The sequence below is a fragment of the Taudactylus pleione genome, unplaced genomic scaffold, assembly GCF_031769625.1.
Source record: "Taudactylus pleione unplaced genomic scaffold, aTauple2 ptg000977l, whole genome shotgun sequence".
Lineage (NCBI taxonomy): Eukaryota > Metazoa > Chordata > Amphibia > Anura > Myobatrachidae > Taudactylus > Taudactylus pleione.
The window spans coordinates 1532289-1549501 of NW_028285378.1; the positions used below are offsets into that span (position 1 = coordinate 1532289).

The window sequence follows — 17213 nt, forward strand, 5'->3', positions numbered from 1 at the left end:
GAATGGTGCACCTGGGGGCACAGCTGGACTCTCTGCAACAGAGGATCTTTCTGCCGGAGTTTGTGGCACTACAGTCTCTGGTGCACAGTCTGTCATGCAAGCAAGTAGTGTCAGTCCATTTTGCTATGCAGATTCTGGGCTCCATGGTAGCCACATTCGACATGGTGGCTTATGCCCAGTTCCACTCTAGGGCCCTACAGCTGTGGATCCTGGCCCAGTGGGATGGTCAGCATCATCAGATAAAGCGTCAGATGATTTATGTCTCAGCAGAGGTTCGACTTTCTCTGGCTTGGTGGCTGGAGACGACTCACTTAGGCAAGGGTCGTCCGTTAAGGGTCCCAGAATGGGTACTCCTCACCACAGACACAAGTCTAAGAGGATGGGGAGCAGTGATCACTCATCACACCTTTCTGGGAAGGTGGACAGACCAAGAAAGTCATCTACCAATAAATATATTGGAGCTTCGGGCAGTGCACAGGGCACTTCTTCTAGCTCAGGACCTTCTTCAGGGCAGGCCTTTCAAGGTTTAGTCCGACAACGCGACTGCAGTGGCCTACATAAACCATCAAGGAGGCACACGAAGTCCGGAAGCCATGAAGGAGGTGGCAAAAATTCTGCTGTGGGCAGAGAACCATCTTCCTGCGATCTCTGCAATATTTATACCAGGTGTTCTCAACTGGGAAGCTGACTTCCTAAGTCGCCAGGACATACACGCCGGAGACTGGGCTCTTCATCCGGGGGTGTTTCAAATCCTGGTGGACAGTGGGGGTTACCAGACGTAGACCTTATGGGCGTGATGTCACAACCACAAGGACCCCAGGTACTGGTCCAGGACAAGGGACCCCTCAGCAGCCTTTGTGGACACCCTGGCGGTGAGATGGAACTTCAGGTTAGCATACATGTTTCCTCCAATCTCCTTTCTCTCAAGGGATGATAGGAAATTCAAACAGGAAGGCGGCTGGATGATTCTAATATTTCCTGCCCGGCCCAGGATTCATTGGTTTTCGGATCTGACACGTCTATCAATAGACAGTCCGTTTCCACTGCCTCTGCGACAGGACCTGTTAATGCAGAGCCCGTGTCTTTACCAGGATTTACCTCAGCTGACTTTGACGGCATGGCTCGTGAGTCGTCCGTCTTAAAGGCCTGGGGTTTCTATGCTTCTGTGATTAAGACAATGCAGAGAAGCAAGGAAGCCTGCTTCTGCTCGCATCTATCACAGGATTTGGTGGTAATTTTTTCTATGCTGTTACACCAGGAAATATGATCCTAAAATATTCAAGGTATCCAGGGTACTTGGTTTTCTCCAGGCTGGATTAGACTATGGTCTTCACCTGGCTACCTTGAGAGTCCCAAGTTTCGGCTTTGATTGTTTGGTTTCAGCGCAAGATTGCTCCTCTGCCGGATGTTAGAACATTCATGCAAGGGGTACTGCGACTGCAACCTCAATTCCGCCCACTGGTGGCACCGTAGGATTTGTCTCTGGTTCTTAGGGCACTGCACACTCATCCCTTTGAACCCTTGGATAAGGTGGACTTGAGATGGCTGACGGCGAAGGCGCTTTTTCTCCGGGCTAACTCTTCAGCTCGCAGTGTGTCTGACCTGGCAGCTCTGTCATGTCGCTCTCCCTATTTGGTGTTTCATCAGAATAGAACTGTCCACCGTACCAAGGTGGGCTACCGTTCAAAGGTGGTTTCCAGTTTCCATATTGATAAGGAAATTATAGTCCCGGCCTTTCAGTCTTCAGACCTGTCTACAGGTGAAGCTTCCCTTGATGTGGTTCGCGCACTTAGGATCTGTGGATCGGACAAAGTCCATCAGGAAAACAGATTCTCTATTTGTGTTGTATGGATTCCACAAAAGAGGTTGGCCAGCAAATAAACAGACTTAGTCCCGCTGGCTCCGTATGACCATTTCCCAAGTTGATACTCAGGCTAATCTCCCTGTTCGTAACATGGTGACAGCCCATTCCACTCGGTCTGTCGGACCATCGTGGGTGGTAAGACAAGGGAGCCTCTGCTGAACAGCTCTGCAAATCAGCCACCTTGTCTTCCGTGAGTACGTTCATAAAGTTGTATGCTTTTGATACGTATACTTCCCAGGATACTTCCTTTGGGCGGCGGATTCTCCTGTCTTCTCAGGAGTGTCCCCATCCCCAAGGGGACTGCTTTAGGATGTCCCAAGATAATTTCTGTGGACCCTATGGAACCCGAAGAAGAAATACAGAATTATAGTATAACATACCGTTTGATAATTCTTTGTCTTCGAGGTCCACAGGGCACCCACCCTGACTCACCTGGCCTCAGATGGACCTGTTCTTAAAACTTTATATCACAGATTCCCTCTTCGCTTGTTGAGTATTTTCTTTGGAAATGTTTCTTCCTTCTCCATTCTCTGTCTCTTGTTGCGAGGCTTAGTCACGAACTGAATGCGTGTGGCTGGAGGCGGGGTATATATGGAGGAGGACCAGTACATGCTGGGAGCTCCAAAGCTTTGCTGTTTGGTGCAATGGACACTGTCCAACTATATATCCCAAGGTAATTATCAAAAGGTATGTTATACCATAATTCTGTATTTCTTCTTCGAGTCTCTGATTTGGCAGCGCTCTCTTGTCGCTCCCCATTTTTGATTTTACACCATGGTAAATCTGTTCTTCGTACAAGGGAGGGTTACCTTCCTAAGGTAGTGTTCCGTTTTAATGTGAATGCAGAAATTGTTGTTCCAGCTTTTCAGGCTCTAGACCTTTCTATAGGTGAAGCCTCCCTGGATCTAGCTCGTGCTCTCCGTATCTATGTGGAGCGTACAAACTGTTAGAAAATCAGATGCTGTTTTTGTATTATATGCTTTTCACAAATGAGGATGGCCAGCTAATAAGCAGACTCTGGCGAGATGGCTACGCATGACTATCTCTCAGGTGTATACACAGGCTGATCTCCCTGTCCCAAGCACGGTGACAGCACATTCTACTCGGTCTGTAGGGCCATCGTGGGCATTCAGTTGTGGTGCCTCTGCTAAACAATTGGGCAAGGCTTGCCACGTGGTCTTCTGTCTACGCTTTTCTTAGGTTTTATGCCTTTGATACTTTTGCCTCCCAGGATACTTCCTTTGGGCGACGACAAGTTCTCCTTTCTGCTCAGGAGCATCCCCCACCCTAGGGGAACTGCTTTAGGACATCCCCATGGTATCCCTGTGGATCCCTATGGACCCTAAAGAAGGAAATTAGAGTTATGGTAGACTTACCTAGATAACTCCTTTTCTTCGAGGTCCATAGGGTCCACAGGGCATCCACCCTGATGCACCTGGCTTCATTGGATTATGGGCCTGATTCAGAGCCGCACGTAAGCGGCCGCTCGTTCGTTCGGAGCGATGTTTGCCCAACTGCTCATGCGTATGGATCGTAATACGCATGCGCGAACCAGTCAGTGCGGCCGAAAATCGTTTGTTCGCTAAATTGCGAATGCCTGCTATTTTGAGTGACAGGAGGAGGCGTATGTGGGTGGTAACAGGGGAAGGTGCTTGAAAACGGGGAGTGGAGATCCGAACGCAGGCGTGCTTAAAGGACAAAACGGGCGTTTTATGGGCGTGCATAATTAATACAGCAGCGTCATTGACCACGTTATTTTATAGTCAGAACTGCTCGCAAGATTGTGGTAGGAAAAACCAACCACAAGAATAGCGAGCAGTTCATACGCTGGTCGATGTACTCGATTTATCTAATAAATAGCGGACATGACGTAGGATGCGAGCGGCCAGGGGGCGTAGTTATCCGAAAAACAACCGCAAGTTTTGTTCGCTCGTTCAGACATGGAGGCGTCAACAGAACGCAAAGAGCGAACGGTTCATTTGAATAACCACCCCCTTTTCCTGAACGACCGTCCGCAAATAGCGTCCGGCTCTGAATCAGGCCCTATATTCTTTCGGTCACAGATTTCCTCATCTTATGTTAGTGTTTCTGGTGTACGATTGTTCTTCCTTCTCCTCTTTCCTTCTCCTGCCTTGAGGTTTAACTAAACTGAAGTCCTATGGCTAGGGGTGGGGTATATATGGGGAAGGACCCGGGGCATTCTGGGAGCAGAAGCTTTAACTGTTTGGTGCCTGGTCTTCCAACCATAATATCCCCATGGTATCCCTGTGGACACTATGGACCTCGAAGAAAAGGAGTTATCTACGTAGGTCTACCATAACTCAAATTTTTTAACTTGGGTGTTCCTTTTATTGGCCCTTGCTTTGGCTAGGCTAGTGTTGAAACTTGGAACTTTGTCCTGCTGTACCCTTTACTTAATTTTTCACAATGATCGGGCAAAACTGCGTACCCAACCTTCTTTTTTGCCTAAGGTGGTCTCAGCTTTTCACCTAAATCAGACTATTGTAGTGCCGGCCTTGTTGGACTCTTCCGGGGGTTCTCACTCCCTAGATGTAGTGCGGGCACTTCCAACTTTTGTGGCCTGTACTGAAAGACTACGCAGTTTAGAGGCCCTGTTCGTCCTTTATGACGCACAGCTTTGTAGAGCTGCTACGTGGTCTTCGTTGAATACTTGTGTACGTTTTCTACAGGGTTTGCCAGCTTAGCGGCATCTGTCTCAAGTTTTGGTCAGAGTGTTGCAGGTTGTTCAGCACTCAGTCTGGGAAGCTTTGGGACGTCCCCTCTGTCAGAAGCTCCAGCTTCGCCTAGTGGATGAAGGAGAAAATCCTGTTTTCATATGCTCAATTTTATGTTACTGTATGCCCTTTATTGACATGCTTCATTAAAAGAAACATTTTGAAAAAAAAAGATAGCATTCTGAGCTGTCCCATCCTAATCCATGTCCGAATTTGACATACCAAATTATTGTATTAAATCTGTTTGCTGCACTCATTCAGAGAACATATTTAAGGGGTTTATAATACATTCTAATGGTTTATTTGTGTCTCAGATCATTGATGATAGCCTAAATAATTTCATACTATGGCGCGTATTCAATTAGCCGCAAAAAGCCGAGCTGCAATGTTTTCGCCGACTTTGCGTGTTTTTAGGCGATACTTTTTCCGTGCACGCTCTCGCTTATATATACTCAATTCCAAAAGACACGAAAAGGCAAATGGGCGAAATCGGTGAAAAGTGAAACTGGACAAAAGTCCCTTAGATTTTGGGGAAATCAGTCTGTACCCCAGAAAAAGCTGCACTAACACTCAAAATCAATATAGAAAATTAAAGTGTTTTGTGTTCTTAAAGTGTCAGAATTGGCAGTTATAGGCTTATATGCATAAATGCTGAAAAATGATAAAAAGCAATTTAAAATAAGTACCGAGGTCAAATTTTGGGGTACATGAAAAAGGGTACTAGCATATTTTGATGTCTCCAAAGTGAAGATTTAAAAAATCCTGCAGCAGCCTCGTGCAATCCCAAAAACACCTGTCCCATCCATATAGCCCCCCAAAGTACCAGGCCCCCTCACTTTTTACCCATTTTCCAACACTTTTTTTTTCATTTTCAACCCAAAAATTACATGTAATTTTTGGGGTCTTCTCAAAAAAAATTTTACGTTTTTTTGGACTGATTAGTCATTAGGGGAGGTGTCCAATGGGTTCTGGCCCAAATCTCAACATTTGCACCCCAAAATACAGATTTTGCACTTCCAATTCGCCTGCCTATAAATAGAGAGAACTTTTCGCCTGTTTTTTTTCCACTTAGGTGAAAACTCCTGGAATTGACTACAGAGATACTTTGAAGACGGGCGTAAAGTCCAAATCGGCGAAAGCTTTTCTCCAGATGGCACTTTTCGCGGCTAATTGAATACAGCCCTACAGTGCATCCAGAAAGTATTTACAGCACTTCACTTTTTCACATTTTGTAATGTTACAGCCTTATTCCAAAATGGAATAAATTCATTTTTGTCCTCAAAATTCTACACACAATACCCCATAATGACAACGTGTAAAAAGTTTTTTTGAGATTTTTGCAAATTTAATTAAAAAATAAAGGTGCCCATCCACTAGACGATTAAGTTGAACGATAACAATTGTTCATAGTTTGCAAATCGTTTGCAAAAATGTCTAAAATGACCAGCGATGCGTGTGCCCGCTGGTCGTTTAGACATCTATCATCGTGCAAACATGCTGGTCAACCCGACGATAACGTCAGGATGAGCATGTTTGCAGATGATTGATGAGCCTGCACTGAACGACTGCTCGGTCAGTGCAGGCTCATCACAGACTGACAAACTACTGCACGATTACAATGATGTAATCGTGCAGTCGTTTTCATGTCAGCTAGTGGATGGGCACCTTTAGAAATCACATGTACATAAGTATTCACAGCCTTTGCTCAATACTTTGTTGATGTACCTTTGGCAGCAATTTCAGCCTCAAGTCTTTTTGAATATGATGCCACAAGCTTGGCACACCTATCTTTGGGCAGTTTCGCCCATTCCTCTTTGCAGCACCTCTCAGTCAGTGCACAGACATTTTCAGATCTCTCCAGAGATGTTGAATCAGATTCAAGTCTGGGCTATGGCTGGGCCACTCAAGGAATTTCTCAGAGTTGTCCTGAAGCCACTCCTTTGATATCTTGGCTGTGTGCTTAGGGTTGTTGTCCTGCTGAAAGATGAACTGTCGCTCCAGGCAAGTGCGCTGTGAAGCAGGTTTTCATCCAGGATGTCTCTGTACATTGCTGCATTCATCTTTCCCTCTATCCTGACGGGTCTCCCAGTTCCTGCCACCGAAAAACATCCCCACAGCATGATGCTGCCACCACCATGCTTCACTGTAGGGATGGTATTGGCCTGGTGATGAGCGGTGCCTGGTTTCCTCCAAACATAATGCCTGACATTCACGCCAAAGAGTTCAATCTTTGTCTCATCAGACCAGAGAATTTTGTTTCTCATGGTCTGAGAGTCCTTCAGGTGCATTATTTCAAACTCCAGACGGGCTGCCATGTGCTTTTTACTAAGGAGTGGCATCCGTCTGTCCACTCTACCATCTGAGTCTTGGTCACCTCCCTGACTAGGGACCTTCTCCCCCGATCGCTCAGTTTAGACGACCGGCCAACTCTAGGAAGAGTCCTGGTGGTTCCGAACTTCTTCCATTTACGGATGATGGAGGCCACTGTGCTCATTTGGACCTTCAAAGCAGCAATATTTTTCTGTACCCTTCCCCAGATTTATGCCTCGAGACAATCCTGTCTCGGATGTCTACAGACAATTCCTTGGACTTCATGCTTGGTTTGTGCTCTGGTCAAGTGTGGGACCTTATATAGATGGGTGTATGCCTTTCAAAATCATGTTCAATCTACTGGTTTTACCACAGATGGACTCCAAATAAGCTGTTGGAACATCTCAAGGATGATCAGTGGAAACAGGATGCACCTGAGCTCAATTTTGAGCTTAATGGCAAAGGCTGTGAATACATGTGATTTCTTAGTGGGTTTTTTTTTTTTTTTAATTAAATTTGCAAAAATCTCAAAAAAACTTTTTACACGTTGTCATTATGGGGTATTTTGTGTAGAATTTTGAGGACAAAAATGAATTTATTTCATTTTTGGAATAAGGCTGTAACATAACAAAATGTGGAAAAAGTGAAGCGCTGTGAATACTTTCCGGATGCACTGTATGTCTGCTCCCTACATTATTCCAAAATAGTAATGTTACATAAACACTTAACATTTATTATACTTTTGGGGCTTTGTGGAATGTTTGCTGATAGAATTCTAATACTAATACAGAGAAGAGCGTAATGAAAACAAAACGCGTTGTCTTATGTGGTCCCCAAGGAGTTTCGGCTGAGCACAGACTGATTGTTAATTCATGCTTCTTGCCAAAGCCCAAACACACTCTGTCTAAGAACATTACAGCGACAGCCTGAGAGACTTGTTTATTAGGAGAAGTGTTTACCATTAGGATTAATTAAACTTGTCATGTTTAAAGAAAACAGAGAAATATGCTGTTTTATCTCAAAATTGCATAATTTTTTCATGATATTCCACTCTCTGCGGTGATATACATTTCTGCATTAATCACAAAAATTCTAATCAAATTAATAAATAATTTATGAGACTCTAGTGCATTAACATGTTTGCATTAGGATGTTTTAAAATGAGGCTGAGACTGAGATCATCAGTGTACGTTACAAATAGCTGGCAGTGCAGGCTGAGATTTGTAGTTCAAAAAGTTGCTTAACTTTTCAAAGAGACCGTATAACATAATTATAAAGTGATCGATGCAAACTCCTATACCCAACACCTCGTCAAAGTGCTCTATGGCATGTACATTATTAGTGCACAGCAATTGTTGTAATATTAGTAAATTAATCTGTTATTAATATTACATACAGGGTAGTTTGTGCTTAAAAGCCGCATAAGACTTTGGCCCTCATTCAGAGCCGTTCGCTATTTGCGTTCGTTCGTTCAAAAACAAGGGGTGGCTATGCAAATGATCCGTTCGCACATTGCAGTCTGTTCACACCTCTAAGTCTGACCGAGCGAGCAAAACATACGCTCTTTTATTTCTTAAAAACGCCCCCTGGCCGCTCGCACCATACGTCATGTCCGCTATTTATTAGATTAATCGAGTACATCGAACAGGATATGAACTGCTTGCTAATCTTGTGGTTGGTTTTTTTCAACCGCTATTTTGCGAGCAGTTCTGAGTTAAAAAAAAACCAAGTGACGTGGTCATTGACGCTGCTATATTAATTATGCACACCCATAAAACGCCCGTTTTGACCTTTAAGCACGCCTGCGATCGGATCTCCACTCCCCGTTTTCAAGCACCTTCCCCTGTTACCACCCACATACGCCTCATTCTGTCACTCAAAATAGCAGGCACTCGCTATATTGCGTACAAATGATTTTCGGCCGCACTGACTGGTTTGCGCATGCGTACTAAAAACCGTACGCATGCGCAGATGTGCGAACATCGCTCGGAACGAGCGTACTGCCGATAGCGAGTGGCTCTGAATGAGGGCCTTTGTTTTCTGTTTATTGTAATTAAATATAATTATAAATATATTTTTAAACAACGAATAAATCATCTGGCTTATATAGCATTGCAGACTGATCCACCCAGGGCTTCTATATAAATGTCTGTTCTTCCAGTCATGGAAAACAATAGGCCGGTGTGAGATCTCTTGGTTTATTTATAAGATCTGCTGTTTATTGAAATCTGATCTGGCTGAAAACAATATAGAACAAGGTTTACATAACTTGAAAGTTTTCCACAAATCATCCTGTGGGTCCGCTTGTTTTACAGTTATAGAAAAGATCTGTGGTGTATACATGCTTTATAACTCCCATACATTGACTTTCATATTACAGTAGACCAGTGGTTCCTATATTTTTCAGATCACAGCACCCTTATTAGGAGAAATCAATAACAAGGGGGCAAAAGGTGGGGTGTAGTGAGTGACAGTAAGTGGTGGAAGCAGATGGGAGAAAAGGAGACGGGACAATGGGAGACCTACACGTAATTAGAAGACGGATACACAAACAATCGAGGGTCACGGGTATATGGGGAGAGACTGGTGCACATAAAAATGTTAAAAAAGAGCGAATAAGACAAATGGAGATGTGGGAGAGGTGGGGTGAAGAATGGAGTTAGTGGTAAGCAGAGAAGGAAGGGAATTCTTATTACATTCAATTTGATAAACATTGTAAAATGATTGACAAGCAGCATCCACAGATCCATTCTTCACATGCTTTATTGTATCTCAGTGTGAACACACTTTACATAGTCTCTCTACTTTCTGTTCTCTGAAATGTAAGTTTTATTGGTGCAGAGCATGGCGGCCACAGTGGTCATTAAAATAACTGTTACAAAAGAGCCCATGTACAAACAACTTGCAGAGAGATTTGTAATTACTAGATCTCCAATGTTTACCGTTGTTTGTTTCACTCCTGATTCTTTTTCTTTATATTGATGCACAAAGAATGCAATTGATGCTGTAATATGGTGCAAGGGCTTATTGAGTTACAGATAACACCCTCTACTCTGGCCCAAGATTTTCAGCGCTGAGAACCCTTATTTGTTTCAGGATGTTGGGGTGCTGGCGGCAGTGGATGGAACAGTACACAGAGCACTGTCTGAGAAGTTTCATATTTCTGGGTTCCCAACTTTGAAGTATTTTGAAAATGGGGAGGAGAAGTACACGTTGCCTCACCTACGCTCCGAACAGAAGATTGTAGAGTGGATGCACAAGTAAGTGGTGCATCTATTGCAGTCACTGTGATCATGTAACCCTTACGTTTACACATCTAATCATCCTTTACAGTCCTGAGGCCCCACCACCCCCAGAACCTGCGTGGGAAGAGAAACCGTCTAGCGTTCTCCACCTCCTGGGTGATGATTTCCGAGAGACCCTGAAAAAGAAGAAACATGCACTGGTCATGTTCTACGCCCCTTGTAAGTTCCTCAACTTTTTCTGTTCACTTTTTGATAAATGTAAATAAAACTAAAATTCAAATTGTACCAATATGAAAACACATTTTATGACCTCCACAGGTGATTAAATGGGTGACCTATACGTAACTTGTTACCTTCCTACAAGCTAGCGGCTTTTCTCTGTATTCATCCCATTTAGTCTCGGAATGGCTAAGTGCTATGTCTCACCTTACTGGCTAGGCGTTTTCCCTTGTGAATAAACCTTGTCATATATCTCTAGCTCTAAAAAAACATTTCATTAGATATTTACGAGCAGTTTTTTGTTTGTTTAATTTAAAGCAACTATCATTTTATATTTTAGTGATCTTTCAAGATCTCACAGATAAAGCATTCATATCCAGGCCTGTGAGGACTCGTGTAAAATACCCTATTAACTAATAATACTATTAAATCTCATGTACATTACATTCTGGTAAAATTACCATTTGTGCATAGCCATAAAACATTTCCATAGTTACTTCTTCTAATAGACTTCTTGTTACTTTTATCATTTTGGTTTAAAGTGTTCCCCTGACCTTGCAGCTTGCAATGATTTTCTGGTAGCCTGCAGCAACGAAGAAGGGCTTTGGGTTACTGTTATGCAGTAATTGGTCTGGCAGCTTCTAGGAACTCCTGTGATATAGGGGCTACAGCTCAGAACTTCAGAGTAAATGTCAGATCACAGATCTCCTTTCCTTACGCTTGTCCAGTGAATTTGCCGTAAACAGAAGTGATGGGAAAGGCACTCTGAGGGCTTTTCGCAGAATGCCACAGTAGTGGTCACTGCACAGCAGAAGATTTTAACTGCACATGGTAGACTGGATGTGACACTTTCTGCTGAAGCACCAATTCGGCTCACTAAGTCCATCTGTTATTTTTGTGTACAGCTCTTAAGAAATTGTTCATCTAAAATCACTTTTTTATTATTGATTTGGTTCTAGTTTTCACATTTAAAGGATAACTGTGTAAATGTATTAAGTGTCCCCTCCTCCTTTACCTGCCTTACCTTCCCCTAATTCTGCTGTCCTGTGAAATTGAGTCTCCTCAATAGAAGGTTGAGTTTCGAGTAGGCTGAAGAACCAGCCCCTTGTCCCTGTCATCATATGGCTAGGGCCACTGACATTTAGAGTGCCACTACCAATCATTATTGCATTATGACAATTGATGCAGAAGGAAGGTTGACATAGGTTGCTCTTAGCAAATTTCTCTGAAGTAGTCCCTAAAGGCAGGATGATGGGGTCACAGAAGAGGGAAATCCTAAGAAAAGGATGAATATTCCTTAAAGGACATGGTGTGATAATGACAAATCCAGTTTAACTTCTTTCTCCACCCCATTACCCTTAAACTGTACCCTAAATTATTTTACTTAAGAATGGATTCATTTATGAATGATTTCTCTTTCACAGTGTTTTAAAAGTGGTTAATGGGCTTCATGTTGAGTTTGTTTTACTTCATTATAGATTTGCATTTTGATCTGAACAAATGGAATCCCAAAAATATTCATCACACATCTGTCGAAGGGTTTCTGAAAAGCAGATTATAAACCTCAAGCAAATCAAGGAAGTGCGTGGGACTCTGGAACCAGCTGTGTAACAGCAGCTCGCCCGGCAGTCAGTGCTGCATCTCCTGGGCTTGTGTAAATGCTGATCTGTGCCTCTTTTTTTAATCAAATTGCTCCTTTCCTGGCAAAGCTGCTTTATGACAATGGCCCTCATTCAGAGCCGTACGCTCTGAGCAGAGCGCACGCTCTGAATGAGGGCCGGGCTCCATTTTCATGGAGCGTCCTCCTGGACGCTCGTATAGCTGTGGGTCACCACCCACAGGCTATACGAGCGTGCTTTTTGATGGCCGCGATGGTCGCGACCATCGCGACCATCGAAATTGCGAGCCGGAGCCTGCAGTTGAGGTTTTCAACCGCAAGCTCCGGAGTGATTTTGGCTCTATCAGAGCCAAAATCACTCCCACTGACATCACTAGTGATGTCAGTGGGCCGGCTTCTGACGGGAGGCGTTCCCGTGGGAACGCCCCCGTCAGGGAGGCACGCCCCCGGCACGCCCGCCAAAGGGGGCGTGCTGTCAATCAACATTGACAGCACGCCCCCTTTGATCGGACACAACGAGCGAAGGACTTTCCTTCGCTCGTCGCGTCTGGCGCATGCGCACGACGGAGCTCCCTCCGTCGTGCGCATGCTCAGTGCATAACATCGACCCACTTGCGAGCGGACAGCCGCTCGCGAGTGGGTCTGAATCAGGCCCAATGTTATTTAGCCTGAGTTACAGTTCAACAGTTTCATCGGCTTTAAAGTAGAGATCAGGCAGCCCAGTTTGCACATGTCAAACTGGCGATTAATCGGTCTCCTGGTTGCGTCCTAGTTGCATCGTATTGCAACTTAGGTGGGTACACATTAGACGTTATGTCGCCCGATCCGTCTACATCGGCAAGTGTGTACCCACTATGGGCGAAAAAGATGATGTCATATTTGCCAGTTTCAATTATCCCCATATTTAATTTCACAGACTTTTCGCTTGTGCGAAAAGTCTTTGTAAAAAAACCGGGATGAGTTTTCTCCATGAAATACAGGGCGAAAAAAAGTGCAGCATTTGGGTTTTGGGGTGCAGACTGTAAAACATAGCCTGCACCCCTGGGAGTGTCCCTTAAAAGTATTCTGTGTCAAAAAAACATTTTTAAAGAGTTCTCAGGACACCCCAAAAAATGTACTTTCAATTTGGAGGCGAAAAAAAATATATTGGGTCAAAGTTTTAAACTAGCGAAATTAATTAATGGGGGGTTCCCATGTATGCAGCAGCTGTTTTCTAAGATGCGGCAGGTGCATTTTTTAAGAATTTTTAAAAATTACTTTAGGGACTTAAAAATATGCTTGCACCCATTTTCATGTACCCCAAACTTGATGGGCATAGTTATTTAAAAAAAAAAATGCTACATGCTATTCTTCAACTGAGTATTTAAGCACCTGCCGCGGCTATTTAAAAACCCGACTTTCTTTCAGCAGTCCAAAACGGGGGTACCCATAGTGATCCCCCATGTCAGACTATCTTTAGTGGGGTGCCAGGATGATTTCCCGAAAATTGCCAGGTCTTTTCCATACTTACCTTTCGCCGGGTCCCGTTTTCGCCGGATCCTAATTGAATACTGGGGTAAGCGGGCGCGTGCCCGATACTTTATCCCAGGAAAAAACAGCGATGATGGCGAAAAGTCTGACCTCTGACTTTTCGCCTCAAATTGAATATGGCCCTATATCTGCTCTTCCACCCTTCCGCAGGGTCGTTCATCGCATTGACAGATCTGCAGTGCTGCTCAATCTGTCAGTGTGATGAACGATGCCAGGAATGTAAATGGAGCCGGTGCCTTACACAAGGGGGCGGGAACTGGGTCCGGTGCCTGACCTATCGGGCGGGCACCGGATCGTGTAAATGTGTGCCCAGCTTTAGACACATTTACGCCACAAAAAGATATAAATAAGACGGCCAGCGCTAGCAGAGTCTTACGGACCAGACGTGCCGAGTGACGGCGTTTGGGAACCTATGACATAGGGAATAGTTTCTCATTTCGGTGAAGGGAGAGCCCTAGCCGGTAATTTGTTCTCCGTGACAAACCTGACTATAGCTAAAATAAACAAATTTTCACATTTTAGATTTGTTATGTTCATCAGACTTTAGCATTGTTCTGAATACCGTTTTCAGCTTCAGATATCTAACAACTTATTCCAGGCTAGAGCAGTGGTTCTCAAACTCTGGGCCTGATTCAGACCCGGACGCTAAACCGTGGACGCCTGCTATGGCCGATAATTGCCCATTTGCGCATGCGTTTGCGTCAATATGCGCATGCGCGAGTCTCCGCTCGGGAATTGTGCGCTCGTAGTACACAGACTGGACGCTAATTTGAGTGACAGTGCCGTTTGTGGGTGGTAACGGGAAGGTGCTTGTGAACGGGGGTGGAGTGGATGTGCGAACGCAGGCGTGTCTGGGTGTCTAAACGGCGTTTTATGGGTGTGCATAAATTAGTAAAGATGCGTCACTTGGTTGTATTTCATCCAGCACTGATCGCAGTGCTTGCGTTGGGGTGGGTTCTACCTCAAGCGCTGCGTGGAGCGCTGATGGTTCTCGATGTAACCGATTAATCACACACTTCTTGGAGATGACATGTGCTGCGTGAGAGCGCAGCTTAGCGTCCGGGTCAGAATCGACCCCTCTGTCCTCAGGACCCCACACATTTTCCAGGTCACCTAACAGGTGCACAGGTGTATTCATTACTGACACATTTTAAAAGATCCACAGGTGGAGCTAATTATTTAACTTGTGATTCTGTGAGGAGACATGAAAAACATGTACTGTTTGGGGTCCTATGGACCGAGTTTGAGAACCTGTGTTCTAGAGGCATTGATTGGGTTAATGCCCTTTTTGGAAGTGTATTTTGGGACCTTTACATCAGTCCATTATATATTTAGGCATTTGTTTTCACCCACTTAGCCTGGCATAACCGAGGAATGTTATCATTACCAGCCTGTTGGAAGAGTCTGTTTCAATGAAAAATTAATCGGTGAAAAGCCTCTAAGGAATGAGGCTAAAAGCATTTCTCTGATATCTCATTAGTATTTTTGTCAGATGAACACTCAAATATATCTGTAATTTAACCTTCACACAGCCAAAAAGAATAATCCATGCACTTTGTCTGCTGTTAATGAGATGTCTGTTGCGTTTGGATCTTGAACAGACTATCTGGCTAATGTTTGTTGGAGGCTACTTTCATTGGCTCCCAGTTGGGTGGCAGTTGGCCTTGCTTTCTTGCAGTTGGAAGCTGGTTTGCCTTTCTGATTTGAAGATGATCTTGCTGATTCGCAGTAGGAAGCTGGTTGGTTTTGCTAGCTTGCAGTTAAGAACTTGTTTGCCGTGCTGGCTTACAGTTGAGTGTTTGGTTGGCATTGCTAGTTTGCATTTGGGTGATGGTTAGTCTTGTTGGTTAGCGGTTTTTTTATTTACAGTTGAGTGTTTGGTTGGCATTGCTAGTTTGCAGTTGGGTGCTGGTTGATCTTGTTGGTTAGCGGTTAATCTTGCTGGTTAGTGATTGGGTGTTGGTTAATCTTGCTGGTTTGCAGTTGCGAGAAGGTTGCCTCGCCAGCTCACAGCTGGGTACTGGTTGGTGTTGCTGGCTTGCAGTTATTGTTCTGTAGACACGCACATTGCAGTAAAAGCACAGCTATGAACTTCATTTATTCAGTACAAATATTGGACATGTATTAAAGCACAAGTGCTTTGTGCACATGTAATAGATGCCAGATTAGTAAAGGCTATAATAATAGGGATTTCAGCATAATCCACATTTTTACACACGCAATTATTTGGTGACACAAGATACTTTATGTTCCCACCACTAAGCGGTATTATACAAAGAACTCACTGTTATATCCTGGGTAGGTACTGTTTGATGTGAAGACCTCTGTTTTCCTGTATGTGGTCTTAAGTGCTGCCTTAAACCATGTCTGAGCACTGATACAAGGGATTAGGAGCTTTATGACAAGTTGCCACTGTGCTTTAAATTAAGTCTGAAGAGCGCGTTAACCCTGAAGGGGAAACAGTGTTTGTTATACAGTGCTTGAAAATTAGCCTACGAGCATTAAGGCCAAAACTGAATTGTGTGTGTGTTTTGAAAAAACATCAATCCATGTACTCATCCAATTTAAATACTTGCCCTGTGCCCTCTTGGATGTATAGACTTCAATATATATATGCTGGATAGAATGCAGCACTCTCAGTGACATCCGTATGAAGAATCAGACTCTCAGTGACATCCGTATGAAGAATCAGAATAACAGACCGTGTCAATGCTCAAAGTTTCAGGCCTTTGTTACATCATGTTCTTGATAAAAATTCAACAGTGAGCGTCACCTTCTATCGTGTGTGTGTGTGTGTATGTATGTGTATATATATATATATAGCAGATTAGGTTAGTGTCACTCTCTGGTCTTGAAAAATTGGAGTCACAGTCTCGTAACCTATAAGTCAACGTTCGAGTTTATTACAGGACATACAAAAGATAATACTACAATCTTACCTTATATAGCCATTATCATCCCCAGGACGTCTGCAGCCTGGCGGCTCCGCTTCCGGCTACCTTGCGGCGCTTGGCATCTGCCGATGACGTCACAGGAGTCGTCACGTCGCCCAGGCAACCAGATGCCTGGCACCCTTGTAACTGTGCATAAAACAATGGCTGGTCCCATATTTAGGTATGCTATCTCTTAGAATAAAGTCATTTACCTGAACATCGGCTACTGACATGTACAATAATGTACTTATATAGGTGACTAATAGAATAGAATACAGAATAAATACGTAATAGTTACTTTGAATTTAACAGTAGGTGGGAGTATACACTCTAATGTTTTAAAATTTGGGTACCCTTCGGCCTATTCAGAACAAGAACGTGCTAATATTACAGTGGATTAGGCAACTCACACAGAACAATATAAGTATCATCAAACAGAAAGACATCTAGGGGTAACTTTACTAAAGTGAGAGTTTTTAGAAGTGAGTTTTAAAAGTGATGTTGCCCATAGCAACCAATCAGATTCTACTTAACATTTAACTAGTACCTTCTAGAAGATAATAGCTAGAATCTGATTGGTTGCTATTGGCAACATCACTTTTAAAACTCACTTCTAAAACTCTCACTTTAGTAAATTTCCCCCCAGTTTTATCGATCTTTCAAAAGTAAACATTTGATATCAATACTGTAAATCCTTAAACATTAGAGGATCAGACAAATGCTGAAAATGTGAGATGGTCATTCAGACCTTTAGGTTTA

The 17213-nt window shown here is 43.7% G+C and overlaps 1 protein-coding gene across 1 annotated transcript in view; it reads left to right on the top strand.

The window, feature by feature from the left end:
- The window catches only part of PDIA5 (protein disulfide isomerase family A member 5), a 168362-nt gene that overhangs the window by 116243 nt on the left and 34906 nt on the right, over window positions 1–17213 (top strand). Inside the window, exons 13-14 of the mRNA XM_088460758.1 lie at window positions 10006–10169; window positions 10243–10373. Coding sequence (XP_088316884.1) covers window positions 10006–10169; window positions 10243–10373 — 295 coding nt within the window. The remainder of the gene's footprint in view (window positions 1–10005; window positions 10170–10242; window positions 10374–17213) is intronic.